At 46.9% G+C, this 17,597-nt stretch overlaps 1 protein-coding gene across 1 annotated transcript in view; it reads left to right on the top strand.

Moving 5' to 3' along the window:
- Lmtk2 (lemur tyrosine kinase 2) overlaps positions 1–17,597 on the top strand; it is an 81,655-nt gene that overhangs the window by 15,485 nt on the left and 48,573 nt on the right. Inside the window, 2 exon segments of the mRNA NM_001427236.1 lie at positions 12,387–12,511; positions 17,020–17,164. Of these exon segments, the coding sequence (NP_001414165.1) occupies positions 12,387–12,511; positions 17,020–17,164 (270 nt within the window).

Genomic DNA, 17,597 nt, shown 5'->3' with positions numbered 1-17,597 from the left:
GGGTTTCTGCCTTTTAAGAAACATAATCACAAACTCGTAAATGTTCATTTGTAAACATGAAGATCCTTTAAACACCACAGACCTTCAGGCTTTTGTGAGGGCCCTTCTAAGAATCTGCTGACTACGTGGGTTCCGAGAGTAATGAGCACTAGCAAGTACTTGGTTTATCTTTCCTGGGTGCAAAGCGGATGTTTAAAATGTACATGGAGGGGCTGGGGACCAGAGTAGGGGAGCAGGCAAAGTGGGGAAGGAGACAGTCAGTCCCAGACCTGCTAGCTGATCAGTGAACACCAGGTTCAGTGAGAGAACCTCTCAGAAAATAAGGTGCAGAGCAGTCAGGGAAGATTTCTCCATCTTGACCTCTGGCCTCCCACACAGCTGCATGAGTGAGCATATCTGTACACGCACACGTTCAGAGCGTATACACAAACATCTCCAGGTAATCAGGCTTGGTGAGACACTTGCCCACTGATCACTCCTGGCCCCTTGTTTATACACACAGCTGGGTAAGTAAGGTCCTTTGATATTTTTTTACTTTCCCTTTGTTGCCATGTTTTAATTTTTATGTAGTTGTCATTTATCCATTCTTCACTCATCCCACTGTCCTGGATCTCCCAGGATCCTCTGGTCAGTGCTTGGAGTGGTGGCACTTTGGCTTACCTGCATGTTCCACTGAGAGCTCTGAGGTGGTCTGACCTATTCTTTTCCTGTGTAGCCTTTTTCCTCTCAATGTATTGGTTGTTTGTTTCATCACGATGACAGAATACCAGAAGGACTTATACTAGCTCACAGTCTCCCTCTGTCCTGTTAGGGAAGAGTGGTGGAGTTCATACAGGCAGCATGTGTGTGTGTACCAGGAACCTCACATCTTGGCAGATCAGGGAAGTAGACTGGAATTTCAAACAAGGCCAGGTGTCTGGCCTCAGGATCTACCCTGAGAGGCACCTGTCTGCCTGCTGGGTCTCTTGTCTGTCAGCTTCTCAGAACAGCATCAGTAGCTAGAACCGAGTGTTGGAACATAGGAGCCTAAGGGGATCGACCCTATCTAGTCTCTCATTAGCATGAATATTCATCTAGCCTTTGAATCTTAAGGGCTCTTTGCTTTGGTTCTGGGAAATTCTCATACTTGTTTATCACATACACATTTCTACTGACCTTTCTGTCCCTTTGCTCTGCTGTATATGAGCCTCTTTTTTTTTTTTTTTTCTTTTTCCTATTTTTCGGAGCTGGGGACCGAACCCAGGGCCTTGCGTTTGCTAGGCAAGCGCTCTACCACTGAGCTAAATCCCCAACCCTTGTTTTTTTTTTTTTTTGTTTTTTTGTTTTTTTTTTTCTTTTTTCATGAGCCTCTTTTTTATCTTTTGTGTTACATTTAATTTCTAGTGACTTCATTCATTCATTCATTCATTCAGGAATAGAGCTTAGGCCATTCTTGAACTCGAGGCTCAGGAAATACTCCTGCCTCAGCTTCCTAAATAGCTGGGACTGTTAGTGCACATACTGTGTACCTGCACATATGTACCTGGCTGTGGTGGTTTGAATATGCTTGGCTCATGGGAAGTGGCACTATTAGGAGGAATGGCCTTATTAGAGGAAGCATGGCTTTGTTAAAGGAAGTGTGTCACTGTGGAGGCAGGGCTTTGAGGTCTCATATATATGCTCAAGGATGGCCTGTGTGATACAGTGTCCTCCTGGCTGCCTTCAGATCAAGGTGTAGAACTCTGCTCAATGCCCTGCTCACCATGATGATAATGGACTGAACTTCTGAAACTGTAAGCCAGTCCCAATTAAGTGCTGTCCTTTATAAGAGTTGTCATGGTCATGGTGTCTGTTCACAGCGATGAAATCCTAACCAAGACACTGGCGCTCCCCCACCCCCACCCCCCAGCGGAGGACCGAACCCAGGGCCTTGCACTGAGCTAAATCCCCAACCCTGGCTCTTCTCCTTTTAAAACATGAATTGATGAGACTTGGTCTAAATATGGCTCAGTCTAGCTATTCTTTGAAATCTCCTGCCTCAGCTTGGTCCACGCTGGGATTACAGGTGTGCACTGGCTCCTACCTTTTCAATAGGGACTTCCTATGAGCGCTGTGTCTCCTCTTAGTTCTGGAAATGTCTATTGCGGTTGTTTGCTTTCCACAGCCACACCTTGCATTCTGTTTTTTTTTTTTTTTTGGTTCTTTTTTTCGGAGCTGGGGACCGAACCCAGGGCCTTGCGCTTCCTAGGTAAGCGCTCTACCACTGAGCTAAATCCCCAGCCCCTTGCATTCTGTTTCTATCTGCTGTGTAGGTCGTTATCTTTGCCTAAAGGGTTTTCTCAAATGTCAGGTGATATTTACTCCTGAGCAAGAGATTAAAGCACTAAACTGAGATCTCCCTGAACCTTTCCGGGTTATGCTCTGCCTCACATCCTCCAACAGCCTGCCACTGCTGGCTTACCCTTGTCCTGTCCCGTCCTGCAGAGTGCTCAGTAGGGTACTGCGCTATGGCTGTCACTGTACATTACTCTCTCCCAGTTGCTCAGGTCTTCATTTGAGAGCGGCTGCCTATCTTCAAGGCTGTTGTAGGGTTGCATGCATTTAGTGTTTGCCTTTGAGCAAGTGCTGTGTAAGTATTGGTGTTTCGTAACCCTCTAGGGCCAAGTCACTATCATTTCCTGTGTAGATTATCCTAATGCCAAGCATCGTTTCCTGGGGCTGGGGAGTTCACTCAGGCCTGAGGACCTGAGTTTGGGTCTCCAGACCATGTGAAAAACTGTGCGTGTCAGGGCATGCTTGTAACCTCAGCACTGGCAAGGCAGAGACAGGCAGATGTCTGGAAATAGTCTAGTGACATTAGCAAGCACCGAGAGACTCCGTCACGAGACTAGGTTGGGGCTAATGAGGTGACTCAGTGGTCAAATGTGCCTGCTGACAGGCCTGAGGATCTGAGTTCAATTCCTGGATCCACATGATGGAAGGAGAGAATCTACTTATATAAGTTGTCCTCTCATAGCATGATGCATGTGTGTGTGTGCGCGCATACACACACACACACACACACACACACACACACACACACACACACTGTATGTTCCTCAATCATTCCATATAAAATAATAGTGTCTTGGTCCTTACTTTACTATTCCATGGTGTGTCTCACCCTCTGTGCCCTGTGAATTTACTTACCTGTCTGTCTACTCAGGATGGTAAGCTGTAGGCTTAGCATGGTGAGACACATGTGTAATCACAGTACTAAGAGTTCATCTGTGCTACTTAGTGACATCCTGTCCCAAAGAGAAAAGGGAAATTCTTGTTGGAATATTCATCTTGTCATGTCTGAGTTAAGAGGGGCCAGGGCATAGTATGCTAAGAGAATTCACCTGGTCTGGTACCCTTTTGACCAGACCAGGCCACCATACAGTAGTTCTTCTGTGTAGTCCAAATCCCTTGGAGTGTTCTAGAAGAAGGGGTGACTTGATGTTTTAGCAACAGATTTTAATGGCGTAGTCTGAAAGAACCAGCAGTTTCATATAAAATGATGTCATTCGCAGTATTCAGTCAGCCCTCAAAGTGTGTCATCCTTCTGTCAGAGCAGGAATGGCCAGTTGGCCTTTATGATCACCAGTCAGTGGTGAATAAATGGAGGCCACCCACGACCACCCATTTTTCTGTTGTGATTAGCACGGTTAGAGCATGGGTGATTTGGGTTCCTAGGCCACTAGCTTCTGCTTAGGGCTTCGTGTGGAATCTTTGATTCATCACCAGCCCTCAGTGTGCGGCTGAGTGTATTTAGTGCTATTTTTTGTTTCCTCTTTCTAATATTAGCACCCATTGGGGAGAGTCTAGATTGTTTAGTGCTGTTGTAAAGGACGTATTGGTACATGAGGCACACAGAAAACATTAGTGACTTAAGGTACTATGTGTAGAAAGCTTTTATGACAGATGGACTTGCAATTTTGATGTGTAAAACAAAACTGCGGGACCCATGGTGATTGCCCACAGTTTCCCTTAAACAGTGTGAGGGTGGCTCACATTACATATCTCTGGGGTACAAAGCTGTGTGTTGGGGTGTTGGAAGAGAAAGATGGTTTTCTTGGTTCTAACTTGCTTTAAAAGAAAAGCAGTGCTGGAGAGATAGCCCAGCAGTTGCTAATGCTTCCTGGGCTTCCAGTGCACCCACACTGGATGGCTCATATCTGCCTGTGACTCCAGCTCAGGGGATCCAGCACTCTCTTTTGTCCTTCACAGGTACTTGCACTCGTGTGCAGATACCCCTCCTCCTAATATACGTAATTAGAAAAAAATTCTTTAAAACCTCAAAAGAAAGAGAAAAGCTAAAGCTCTATGTTTCAGAGGTGGGCTGACAGGAACAGTTTGGAAGATTGCTGGTGGCTGGCTTCAGGTCTCCTCTATCAGGCTAGCCCTGTCTCCCCCAGTTTCAGTTTTCACACAGCCACTTGTTTGTCTTGTGTCAACTTCAAGGTGAGAGGGTCTGGGAGAGCAGGAAGTGGGTGCACTGTAGAAAGCAGCCTCCCTGGAGCTCTGCTTGCCTTGTTTGTACTTGGCTGGTCAGGGAGTCTGAACTGAGCAGCCCCTGGGGCCTGGGGGCCAGAGTGGAAGGTGGCCTGGATTTAGTCCTGGCATCTCTGGGACAGCTTCTCCACCAATAGCATGGCCATCTTAAGTTAGTTGGGTTTTGTTTTGTGGGGTTTTTCTCTTCTTCTCCCCTCCCTCCCTCTGTTCCTCCCTCCCTCCCTCCCTCCCTCCCCTCTCTCTCTTTCTTTCCTTCTTTCTTTCTTTCGACAGGGTTCCACTGTGTAGCCTTGGCTGTTCTGGAACTCACTGTATAGACCAGGCTGCCCTTGAATTCAGAGATCTACCTGCATCAGCGTCCCAAGTGCCAAGATTAAAGGCATGTGCCAATACCACCAACTTAAGTTAGTTTTTAAATTGGACATGTGATAGACTGTACACAGCAGTCTGTATACCAGCAGTTGGAGCAGGAGAATTACTGTGACTTTCAAGCTAGCCAAAGTACATGGCAAGATTCTGCCTCAGTATAAAAACAAAGACAAAACAGCAACAACATTGGGGCTGGGATGATAACTCGGTGACGTGTTGTCTAGCAGTTGTGAGGATCTGGGGTCAGTCCTCAGAACCCATGTAAGAGAAGCTGGACACGGTAGGGGAGGGCATGATCGTAATCCCAGCACTAGAGAGACAGAAATACGGAGATCCCTGGAACTCCTTGGCCAGCCAGCCCAGTCTACTTGGCAAGTCCCAGCCAGTGAGGACCTTGTCTCAGAAAACAAGGTAGATGGCACCTGAGGAGTGACAGCTGCAGTTGTACTCTGACTTCTCCACATGCACACATGTGCAGGTGCAGTTGCATGCACAAATGTGCCTATATATTCATGAATATGCAAATACATGCACCACCCACAATTTCAGTGTTGTGGGTATGACTTGTTCACACCACACCAGCACCTAAAACTGATTGTGTTTGGAGTTTGAGCCTTTGAAGAGGTGACTAAGTTCAAATAAGGGCAGCATGGCAGGCTCTTAATGCAGCCTGACTACTGTCCACAGGAAGAAGAAGTTAGGTCAGGGAGACAGCAGTGATATGCACACAGAAGGCCGCTGGAGGATATAGGGAGAGGACAGCATCTGCAAGGAGAAGGCTAGAGGTTGCAGGAGAGGCCAGCCTGCTGCTTGGACTTAGGCTTGAGCTAGAACTTCAGCATGCAGAACAGTAAGGTGATCATGCTGCTGCTGAAGTCCCTCAGTCCGTGGTATATATTTCAGCATATCAGTAAAGGTTATCCCATAGTAGAAGTATCCTGAGACCTCCTCCCCCTTGTTGTGTGTATTTTGTGTATGTGGGTGTATACACGTGCATGTGTGTGCGTGTCTTTGCAGGTGCACATGGATGCTAGTATGTGGAGGCAGAGGTCAGTCTTAAGTATTGCTCCTCAAAAGCCATGCACCTTTTTTTTTTTTTTTTTTTTTTCTTTTTTGGAGCTGGGGACCCAACCCAGGGCCTTGTGCTTGCTAGGCAAGCGCTCTACCACTGAGCTAAATCCCCAACCCGTACCTTATTTTTTTAGACAGTCTTTTTACTAGGACCTGGGGACTCACTGGAGGTTATATGTAAGCCTAATCCCTGGCCCCATTTAGCTGGGGACTTTTAAGATGGTGTGGTCAGTTCTGGGATGAGGCAATGCAGTTGGTGTCCAAAGGCAGATCCTTACCTTGGACCTTAGGGAAGATTCCCACTGATGGGCAAGGGGTTGTGGGGTGGGGCGGGTGTCAGTGGTAGTTTCCTGGTACATGGAGCGTAAGGCAATAAAAGACGATTGGTGTGGTCAGAGGGAGGACCACATGGCTCTCAAATGGAGAGAGAGCAAGGGAAGCTCAGCAAGTCTAGGCTGCAAAGGTGATGGGATTCTGAGGATGCAGCAGGACATGGCCTTTGCACTGTCCTGCCAGCATCTCGGTCTTGAGCTTGAAACTTGGGAAGTGATGATTTTTGTTTGTTTCGGCCACCCAGCTTGTGATTCTTGGTTGCTGTAGTCCTAGCACTACAAGTAAAGACTTAAAACACAAGTTTAAGAGTATATAAGGGGTGTGTTATCTATCAATCCTGACAACCTGAGCACAGTGCCCAGGACCCACATTGTGAAAGGACCACTCTGAAACCAGCAATGGTACAAAGCAGTGGCAAATTATTGTCTAGAGTAGTTGTAATTCAGTAATGAATAAGTAACAAGCCGGTCAGTTGCCCGAGGCTGCAGTGAGGGGCAAGGCTGTCTTTATCATTACTGCTGCCACCACCACCACCACAAATCCAGGGACTCATACATGCTAAGCCAGCACAGACTAGCACAGCATTACCAAGTTACATATCCAGCCCTTGGGCTGCGGTCTTAAATACACAGGCAGTTACTGGCTCTTGTAGACCGGATTTGCCAGAGGTCTGCAGCAGCAACTGTTTACAAGGTGAGCCTGGAACACAGCAGGCAGCAGCAGTCTGAGGGTGCTGGGCTCTTGGTGGAGGGGTAGGGAGCAGACTTCTGCAGAAACAGTGCAGCATCCTTAAGAATAATTACAAGTCAGGGTTGGTGGCTCACTACTTTATTCCTAGCACTCACATGCAAATCTCTTTAAGTTCAAAGCCATCCTGGTCTACATATCTAGTTCCAGGGTAGCCAGGGCACATGTGTGGGCTACTGCCTCAGAAGAGAGACCATGTATAGCAACACCCTGTCTCAAAAAAGAAAGGAAAAAGGAAAAGAAAACTATAGTGGACTGAACATTCCAGGCAGTTTAAGCCTACTACTACTTCCTAACAAGTCTCCCCAAAGAGCAACAGTAGCCCTTCTAACCTGGTGACCACTAGAGAATGCTAGCTAACCAGCTCATTTGGAAAAGCAAACGGTAGAGGCAAATTGAGCTGTCTGTGGTGGAACACTGTCTTTTGAGCGTGGCAGGGCCGTTGCTGTCCTAAATCAGAGCCTCTGGGATGAGCCACAGGAAACTCATTCTGTTGGAGGACTCGAAGGAAGGCCTGCAGTTCCTCACCTGAGATCCCAGTCCTCCTCTTACCCTAGCTGCACATGGTCTCTCTTCTGAGACACTAGCCCACACATGTGCCAATTCTGACAGTATAAGACATTGTCATCTATGAAGTTTAAACTTAAGAACTGTACAATTGAGTTACCCCCCAAAAAAAAAATCAAACAAAATAAACTTATTTAAAAATCTTTTAATATAGGCTGGTGAGGTGGCTCAGCAGGTAAGGTCATCTGCCGTACAACTCTTTTTTTTTTTTTTTTCTTTTCTTTTTTTCGGAGCTGGGGACCGAACCCAGGGCCTTGCGTTTGCTAGGCAAGCGCTCTACCACTGAGCCAAATCCCCAACCCCTGCCATACAGCTCTAACAGTCTGAGTTCGACTCCTAGAACCCACAGTGGAAGAAGAGAACCAACTCCCAGAAGAGCTCTACATACAGAGATACACAGTAACAGTCCATTTAAAAAATTAGTTGTCATACTATTTTAATTAAGTTTGTGACTTGTGTTGGTCTAGGTGTATGTGGTCCAGGAGGAGTGGGTTTTGGATGTTCCTGTTAGAGGTGTAGGGTGATGAAGAGCTTCTGTGAGGAGTTGCTCACTCCAGGGTGGGCTTTTTGGTGAGTTTCCAATAGTTGTGAAAATAATCCCTAAGAAACTCAATGGGGGCCTTCAAGATGGCTCACCAGCTAAATTGCTTGCTGCAAAAGCCTGGTGACCTCATTTGCATCACAGACCCATATAAGGGTAGGGAGAATTCAGGAAGATATTCCATGCCCTCTATAGGTGTACACATATGCATATCATTTGTGCACACACACACCTGTTTGCTTGTTTTAAGAACATTCATCGGTTCTTCAGCCTAGTCTTGGGTGGGAGAATTTGTTTGACTGTTGTTGATGCCCTTCCTGGATGGTAAACAGACATTCTCACAGCATCTAGCCTGCACCCTTCTTTAACTCTAGCTACCAGTTAACCACCTGGCAAATAGGAGGAGATTCTCCTTATACAAGTATGTCAGCTGGGAACCAAAGAGGAATGTCAGAGAGAGAATCAATGGTGTGTGAGCCCCAGGGGATTTGAACATTGGTCATCAATTTCTTTTTACCAGGCGAGTCTCTAGTTAATTACACATGCTCACAGGTTTCATTGGAGGTTTTGGGGACCATGATCAGATAATTGGCTGGATTTATAATGGCTAAATTAATAGGCAGCTAGCAGCTCCTGACCCACCATGAGTCATTACTGGGAAATTACCGCCCTTTCCAAATTACCTGTCTCTAAAGCAAATAGCATGTACCTACCTACCTCGTAGAGTTCCCCAAGTATTCTGCTTAGTAAGTCAAGTCGTAGATAGCTATTAGAGGGCTCTGAAACCTGAATCAGAGTGCAGTGCAATGTGCTCTTGGGGTGCCAGATGTTTTTAAATAGTGTCTGCAGAGAAGCGTATTAAGTAGCCCAAGCCCTTCATTAGCTTCCTCCTCCTCCTTCTCTGTGGAACCTGGGGAGCTGTCTGAGGGTATGGTGACAGGCTGTCACTGTGGAGGTTTTTCTGTAGCAGATGATTGCTTTGTCTTGTGCATTTCTGAATGCAGTAGACAGAGCCGGTTAAAGAGAAACTGGCTTCCTAGTGTCCTGACAGTTGCAGCCAGGAGTCTTTGTGAGGCTGGGTTTCTGGTTTAACCACAGGGCCTGGGGATTTCAGTTGTGGTTCCTGCTTCTAGAACCTACTTCCTTTCTGTGGTTTGAGCAAACCCAACTCACCTTCCAGTCTATAGCTTCATTTCCTCATTTTGTGGGAGTTTTTCCTTCACCAGTGTAAGGAGGGAAGAAGGCCTGAGATCCCAAGAATCTACATGAAAAGGGATGTACAACAAGGGCTCCACTGCAGTCCCCGCAAGGGCAGGTTGGCGCCGGGGACTGTATTCCTGGAGCCCTTGGCAAGCTAGCCTGGCCTCCTTGGTGAAGCTTTAGGACAGTGAGAGATCTGAGGACCGCCACCCAACATTGTCCTCCAACATGCATATATGAGCACTGGTGTACATTTGTGTACCTGCTGTCTTGAGCGTGTACACACACACACCAAAACATAACAAAGTACATAAGACGATAGGCTTAGCATGGCAGGACTTGTTGTTACCATGAGTCTATCTTTTCATGCCTGCCTAAAGACTCACAGAAGACCAATTTGTGAATCAGATCGTTGGGCCAGCCTTCAGGCAGCCCTGTGATCTAGTTTTATAAGAAGTAGGTTAGTGCTTGAAAATCAAGCAGTTACAGTAAAAGAGAGGACAGGTACTGATATCACCTTTGCAGAGTTTGGAGAAGGGGCTTAGAAGCCCACAGGATTCAGGTTTCCCTTACAGGCAGTGGTAAGCACGGGGTGAAGTGCACTAGGGTTTCGTAAGTATAAATGGTAAACTGTGGGGCCAGGTGTGGGTGCACAAGCCTGCGTCTCGCACAGAGGCAGCTGGAGCTCTGTGAGTCCCAGGCTGGCCGGGCCAGATACTGAGTCAAAAGAATGAAAAGGTTAACCACATGGAGGCTTTAGAGCTGTGCTGTCTAGGGAGGGTGGGGACATGCTCCTAACACTTGGCCTCCAGAGCTGCTTTCCCACCACAAGCTCTGAGCACATCAGGTCTCCTGATCTGTGACGTGGAGCTGGTCCAGTTACATCCGGTACTGTGCCGGCAGATGGAACAGTGCTGCATTTTATCAAGTGTCAGACACCATCACTCATCAGCACACCGTGCCTCTCGTACCTACAAGGAAGCAGTGCTGCCAGGTATAGCAACTGCTTTGAAGTGTATGTCCGTGGCATGCAGAGAAGTTAAAATGCAGTGGGCAAGCTGGGCAGAATGGTGCCTCTGTAATTCTATTACTGACGATGGAGGATTGAAAGCTTGGGGTCAGCCTAGATTATATAGCAAGATGCTGTCTAGACAAGAAGGGGAGGGAGCTGGGAAGATGGTCCAGCCACTAAAGCACTTGTCACTCAAGAAAGAGGCCTGGCGTTCAGATCTCCTGAATCCATGTGATGGCCGGACATGGGCATGGCAATACTGGAGATGGAGTCGGGGACTGGTCATATCCGTGAGCTCTGGGGCTCACTGAGAGTTCCTGCTGTAGAAGGATAAAGTACAAAATGATTGAGGGAGATTGCTGACACTGGCCTCTGGCTTCCAGGAGCATATATACACGTGTTCAGGAACCTATACATGCATACACATGAAAAAAGGTGGTGGTCAAACCATGTTTTTTTTTTTTTTTTGGTTCTTTTTTCCGGAGCTGGGGACCGAACCCAGGGCCTTGCGCTTCCTAGGTAAGCGCTCTACCACTGAGCTAAATCCCCAACCCCTAAACCATGTTTTTAAAGTCAGTAAAATCTGACGTGTTAGATATGAAAGCACTCTGTACAGTTCTGTAGGGTCACATTTGGTCTTTATTATGTGCATCCAAGTGGAGTTACTAAAATTGAATAACCACTGGTGGGCACGGGGAGATGGCTCAGTCAGTAAAATGCTTCCTGAGTGAATGTGAGGACCTGCATTCGACCCACAGCACCTGTGTACAGATGCCAGCTGCAGTGGCACACAGGTGCAGTCTCAGTGCTGGGGTGGCAGAAGCAGGTACATCGCTGGGTGGGGCCTGCTGACCAGCCATTCCAGAACTTAGTGGGATCCAGGTTCAGAGAGACTCTGTGTGAACAAAAGTAAGGTGTAAGGCTGGGCAGGGTAGCACGTCCGCTAGTGTTGGTACTCAGACTGACATGTATTTCAGGGAGTTTGAAGTTGGTCTGATCAGTTACAGTGAGTTCCAGTCCAGAAATGAAATCCTGTTTGTGAAAAAATATCTTTATTTTTATTTTGTGTGGGTGTTTTGCCTGGGTGTGTAGACTGTGTGCTGCAGCGCCCTCAGGATTCTCTTGGAACTGGAGGTAAGAGGTGGATATGAGCCTGCAAGAGGACCTAGGAATCAAACCCAGTTCCTCTGAAAGAGAAGCCGGTGTTCTTAACCACTGAGCTGTACTCCTGCCTTTTTAGTAGATTCTTGACCTTGGCTGATACACAGAGTCCCAGCTCCTTAGCATCTCTTGGTAAGGATGGGGCACCAGTGTTGCTTTTATAAATTGACTTCAAGTTATTGAAGAAGAACTTAGTCCCTATTGGCAGTTCATTCAGGCCTTTCAGATTTTCATCAGCGGCTAAGTACTGGGCTTTATCTGCTCGTAAGGCCTAGAGTCTCGAAGGGAACGCATGGTGATTTGATGGTCACAAAACCTTCGGGATCACATGATCAGACAGAGTTCACTCCGCCAGGAACAAGTAGTGTACCTCTGAGGTGCTACAAATGCAGGAGCCACGGAGTTCCCTCCTATACTGTTTTAGAGTCTCCCTAAATATCTGTAATCACTCCATAGTCTTGGAAACATCCAAGTTGAAGGACATACCACACATAACTCTCCAAAAGTGCCCAGAAGACTGAGAAACTGTCAGAGGTTGGAGGGGAGACAACTCAAGGACAGCCTGAGGCTCAGCTCACCCTGAGTACCAGTCTTGCCCTCCCATTGGGAAAGCACACACAAATGTAAGATGTGAGCCTCGGTGGAGCTCAGTGAGAGGCCTGGGACCTTTTTTCTCTGCAGTGCTTCTCTAAGTCTGCTGTTATAAAGTACAAAATTGGCTTGCGGGCACTTGGCTTCTTCTAGAGTAGTTAAGCGATATTTTTTGTGAGTCCTTGGACCCATTCATATCCAGAAGAAAAGGTGTTGGTTCAGTTAATTAAAGTTGACTTGAGAATTACATGCTTTTAACATAACTTCTGTTTTTTGCAGGGGACGCACCTGTTGTAGAAGTTCCCTCCTTGTTTGTGATCCTGTCGGTGTGCAGTTTAATGGTACTGATAGTGTTAATTGCAAACTGTGTTTCCTGCTGTAAGGACCCAGAAATAGACTTTAAGGTGAGCACAGAAGGCATGGGCATTTAAAATCATCTGCTGGTTTTTAAAGTGAGTGTGGGTATGTGTGTGTGCACACGCATGCACATAGGAAGCCAGACTACAACCTCAGATGCCATCGTCAGTGACACTCTTTTGAGACAGGGGTTTCACTGGCCCAGAGTTTGCTGAGTAGGCTAGACAGGCTGGCTGTCCAACCTCAGGGACCCTTCTTTCTCTACCTCCCTAGTGCTGGACCTTGCAACCACATCCAGCGTTTTCACCTGTGTTCTGGAGTTTGAACTCATGTGCACAAGGCAAGTAATACGCTGACCGAGCCCTAGCCCTAAAATAGCTGCTGAGACATTTATCGATAGCATTTCTGTGGATCACATTCTCTTAGGAACAAAGAAAGGGTCAACAGACTTTTTCCTTTTCTTGTTTTTTGTTTTTTTGTTTTTTTTTTTTTTTTCCGGAGCTGGGGACCGAACCCAGGGCCTTGCGTTTGCTAGGCAAGCGCTCTACCATTGAGCTAAATCCCCAACCCCGACTTTTTCCTTTTCTTGTGCATAAAAACATTGTGGGTCACACAGTCTCCGTCATAGCCTTCTTACCCTCGACCCTGCCATTGTAATGCTGTGTCAACAACAGATGCTCTGTTTGTGCCAATAGAATTTGATTGACAAAGTAGGCGGCTTGGAATTGACCCAGCAGCTATCGCTTGCCAGCCTTGCCTTAGGGAGTTGTATGTGTGTGTGCATATGCTTGTGTATGTGTACTTTCCTGTATGTGTACATGTACATATAGAGGCCAGAGGTCAACCTTGTGGGCCTCTTTGGGATGCCTCCCAAGTTGTTTTCTTGAGTCAGGGTCTCTCACTGGGGTTGGAGCTCATGGGCAAGGCTAGGCTGACCGGATGGTGACTCCAGGGACCCACCTGTGCAAACCTCCCCAGCAGTGCGATTACAGGTGCATCCTCATGCCTGCCTCTTTATATGAGTGCTGGCTATAGAACCCAGGTCCTCATGCTTGCCCAGCAAGGAGTTTACCAACTCAGCTATCTCTTCACCTCCTTGGAGCCTCTGTGACAGCAGACACTGGGGTATGTCTTACGGTTTCATTTTGTTTTGTTTTGTTTTTTGCTTAAATAAGGGACAATGTGTGGTGATCGAGTTCCCTTGTTATGGTCTGCACAGAAGACCAGGCAGGTTGTGGCTTCTTTCAGGCTTTTATGTGGGCTCTCACATTTCTGATCATTACCTCACCCAAGCAAAGGGATTTCCCCACAGATTATTTTATATGAGGAAAGGCACCAGAAACCTCAAGTTTGTCTCTAAACTTTAATTCCCTAAAGAGAATCATACTTGGTACCTAGAATGTTTCCTACCTACAGTCAGTGTAAGAGGGTCTGGCACTATAGCTGCAGGTGGATGGGACCTGCTAGCAAACCAGTGGAGATTTCTCTAGAAATTACTGCCCGTGTTGACACATTATTTGTTTAAGAGTATATTAGCTGGGGGTGGTGGTCGCATGATTAACCGCAGCACATGGAGGCTGAGGGAGGAAGGAGGATTGCTAGTTGAAGGGCAGCCTGTTTCAAAAGGCTTTCACACAAGTACCTTCTCTATCTCCTCAGTCCCCTCATGCCATTTTTATTCTGTGCTCCCTTCACTTGGAGTCTGTGGTATCTCTGAGGAGATGGGGAAGTGCATTGTCCTCCTAGCTCAACACTGCCCTGCATAGAAAGCTAACTGCAGGGGAGACCTGGAGGGAATTCTGAGTCCAGGCAACAGTCTGGCAGGGGTGGCCTATGGGCACTGTGGGCTTTATGCATCAGCACCCTCCCTAGGCTCACGTGGATGCACACATTTCTGTGGGAACTTCCTGACTTCTCTGTTGGGAGCACAGCAATAGATAGAGAATCTAAAACCCCTGGCCATCAGTCTCGTCAGAGGACTTTGCACAGAAACCTGGCCACTCGGGGACAAAGATAAAAGTCTGATAGGGTTGCTGATACCAAAGTCCAGCCTCTTCTCACATTTCCAGATACCTCATCCTTGCCTTAGATTGATCTGGGTTTGAATGTGAGTATCCACAAGGGAGCCAATTGTGCTGCAGCTCAGAGTCTGGGATTGTGCATCGCTTTGCAGTTGCCCCTGGCTGATGCAGGGGCTGCACTGTGTTGAGCTCTCCAGCTTTAGCATCTGTGACTGAGTGAATGTTATCGAGGTTGATGATGTTGGTTGGTTTCCTTTGGACTTAGAGCTCTGCAGTTTCAGGGGTTGAGTGGCCCTAAGTGAGACAAATCAGAAAGCCAGGTGGCCTTACCTCAGTGTTATTATTAGTTCTCCTTCTCCTCCTTCTCCTTCTCCTTTTCCTTCTCCTCTCCTCTCCTCTCCTCTCCTCTCCTCTCCTCTCCTCTCCTCTCCTCTCCTCTCCTTCTTTTTTTTTTTTTCTTTTCTTTTTTTCGGAGCTGGGGACCGAACCAGGGCCTTGCACTTCCTAGGCAAGCGCTCTACCACTGAGCTAAATCCCCAACCCCTGAAGGGACATTTTTAAGGGATGATGGATGAAGTCTTTTTAACAAGAGAGGCTTGGTGACTACAAGAGCATGTACAGCTGGGAGCTAGGAAGACGGTTCAGTGGGTAAAGCAGTTGCTGTGTGAGCGTGAGGACTGAGTGCAGACCCCAGAGCCTGTGTAGAGCCAGCTACAGTAGCACTTTTATCTGTTATCCCAGTGCCCCTGTGGGGAAACAGGGCAGAGCCAGGAACCTTCCCAGAAGCTAGAGGGCCAGCTAGACTAGCGTATGCAGTGGGGGAAACAGACCCTGTCTGATCAATGGAAGGCAGGCAAGGTCAACACCCAGAGTTGTCCTCCGACTCGCTGGCATAGACACAAAAATGGGACTTCTCTCTCTTTTTTTCTTCCTTCCTCCTTTCCTTCCTCTTTCACAAAATCTCACAAACCCCTAGTAGTCTGGGGCTTCTTACCCTCCTTCCTCCATTTCTCAAGTGTTAGAAGCCACCACATTTGTTTCCCTTTTGAGCCAGGGTCAACCTGCACAGAGGCTGGCTCGACCCTGCTAGTGCTGTTTCGTCACACCCAATGTCAGCTTAACAGATTGAACTTTCAGAATCTTGTTTTCCTTACATGCAAATAGCAATAATGCCTGCGAATGGCCCCTCACATCTGTACAGAAACCTAAATGTCAGAAATCTCCCATCACTCCCCATAGGTTCTTTTTCTCTTGGTGGGGCTCTAAGGGAATGTGACAGCAAAGGAAAATGAAGAGAAGGGTGATGGCAGAAGCATGGAGGACCTCGGTCATGAATCGGTTCTCTGTGTGTTCTGGGGCTCTGAGGGGTGAAGGAAGGAATGGTTTGTTCATCTTTTGTATCCTCAGTAAGCTCACCTGGGCCCCCAGAGGACACCCAGCTCACAGGAGTGAGGATAGGAGAGTCAGGACAGCATCTGCCCACCACGTCATTGAAGATGACGTCCCACAGTGTGATAGGTGCAGTCTCAGGGGGCTTTGTTCTGTGGTGCTGGGATGGAGCCCAGAGTCCGCCACTTGCTAGGTTAATGCATGAGTTACTTCCCAGCCCTCTTTTTTTTTTTTTAAACTGTATTGTATTATTTTATTTTGAGACATATTTTCTCTGAGTTGACCAGACTGACTTTGAACTTCTACCAAGGCCTCCTGAGTAGCTGGGGTTATAAGGCACAATGTACTGCCATATTCGGCCCCTGGCATGATTTCTGGCTTAAAGCAGAATGCTTTTATTATTTCTAACTATGTATGTGGGTATGTGCACAAGCACATAAAAAAAGTCAGCTGTGAATGTTGTGGAGAACCAAACCCAGGCCTCCTTCTGCAAGAGCACAAGTGCCCTTAACCACTGAACCAGCTCCCCAGACCCTAAAATACTGGCTTTTTAAGCTTTATATTTCAATAGAAATCATATTGTAATTATAAGTGCACTTAGAAAATTTCAAAATAAAATTAACTCTGACCCAGTTTGCAAAAAGATTTGTGAAAGTAAATTTTTGAAAGAATTATTTAATCCCTCAGCAAATTTTTGAGCCTTTTCTATCCTTGAAGCTTTGAGCCTGGGCAAGTATTCATTCCCGTAAGTTCTTTGGGCATTTTAGAAATTTTTGTTTTTAACTTTAAGCTGTCAGTTTAAAAAATTACAAAAGATATTCATTGCTTACGTTAAACTCTTATTCTTATTCCAGATAGGGTGGTGCATGACCTGATGTCCTAGCCCTTGGGGAGTGGGAGCAGTAGGGTCAGGAGCTCTGGGCTAGCCTGGGATATGAGAGGCCAGACTCAAAAGCAAAGCAAGGCAGAGAACGAGAAAGCATCTTACTTATTCTGCTGTGCGGAGTTAGCCCAGTCACTTGAGCTTTTTATTGGAGGTGAAGATGAACTGGAAGATTCTGGCAGGCTGTTCCAGATGAGCGGGTAAACACTCCTTGTTTCAGTGCTAACAGTTGAATTTTCCTATGTGCTTCTTTTGATTGCAGGAATTTGAAGATAATTTTGATGATGAGATAGACTTCACACCACCAGCAGAAGACACCCCCTCTGTCCAGTCCCCAGCAGAGGTCTTCACACTCTCAGTGCCAAACATTTCACTTCCAGCCCCATCCCAGTTCCAGTCTTCTGTGGGTAAGACCTTCTTTCCAAGCGTTGAGTGTATGGAGGCCGAGTTGCAGTCACAGCGTGCTGGGTGCCCGTTTCTTCCTCTGCTTGTCTGTTTTTCTCCTACTCCTACTGATGCCGCATCGTGAGAGTCAGGCTCGTCTGCAAAGTCTGTCTATCTCTCTCTGACTCCTGAAGTCTAGTGTAAGAATAAAACAGCTCTGGCTGGAGAGATGGTTCAGCAGTTAAGAGCTTTGGCTGCTCTTCCAGAGGTGCTGAGTTCAATTCCAGCAGATGCACGGAGGCTCATAACCATCTGTAACGGGATCTGATGTCCTCTTCTGTCATGCAGGCAGACATGAATTAGAACACTCATACATAAAATACATAAATAAGTAAATCTTAAACAAAATTAAACAAAACAAAAAAACAGAACAGAACAGTTCTTCCTGAAACGTGA

Source organism: Rattus norvegicus, chromosome 12 (assembly GCF_021556685.1).
Source record: "Rattus norvegicus strain SHRSP/BbbUtx chromosome 12, alternate assembly SHRSP_T2T, whole genome shotgun sequence".
NCBI lineage: Eukaryota > Metazoa > Chordata > Mammalia > Rodentia > Muridae > Rattus > Rattus norvegicus.
The sequence above is the reverse complement of the archived record's forward strand: the minus strand, read 5'-3'. Positions and strand labels throughout refer to the sequence as shown.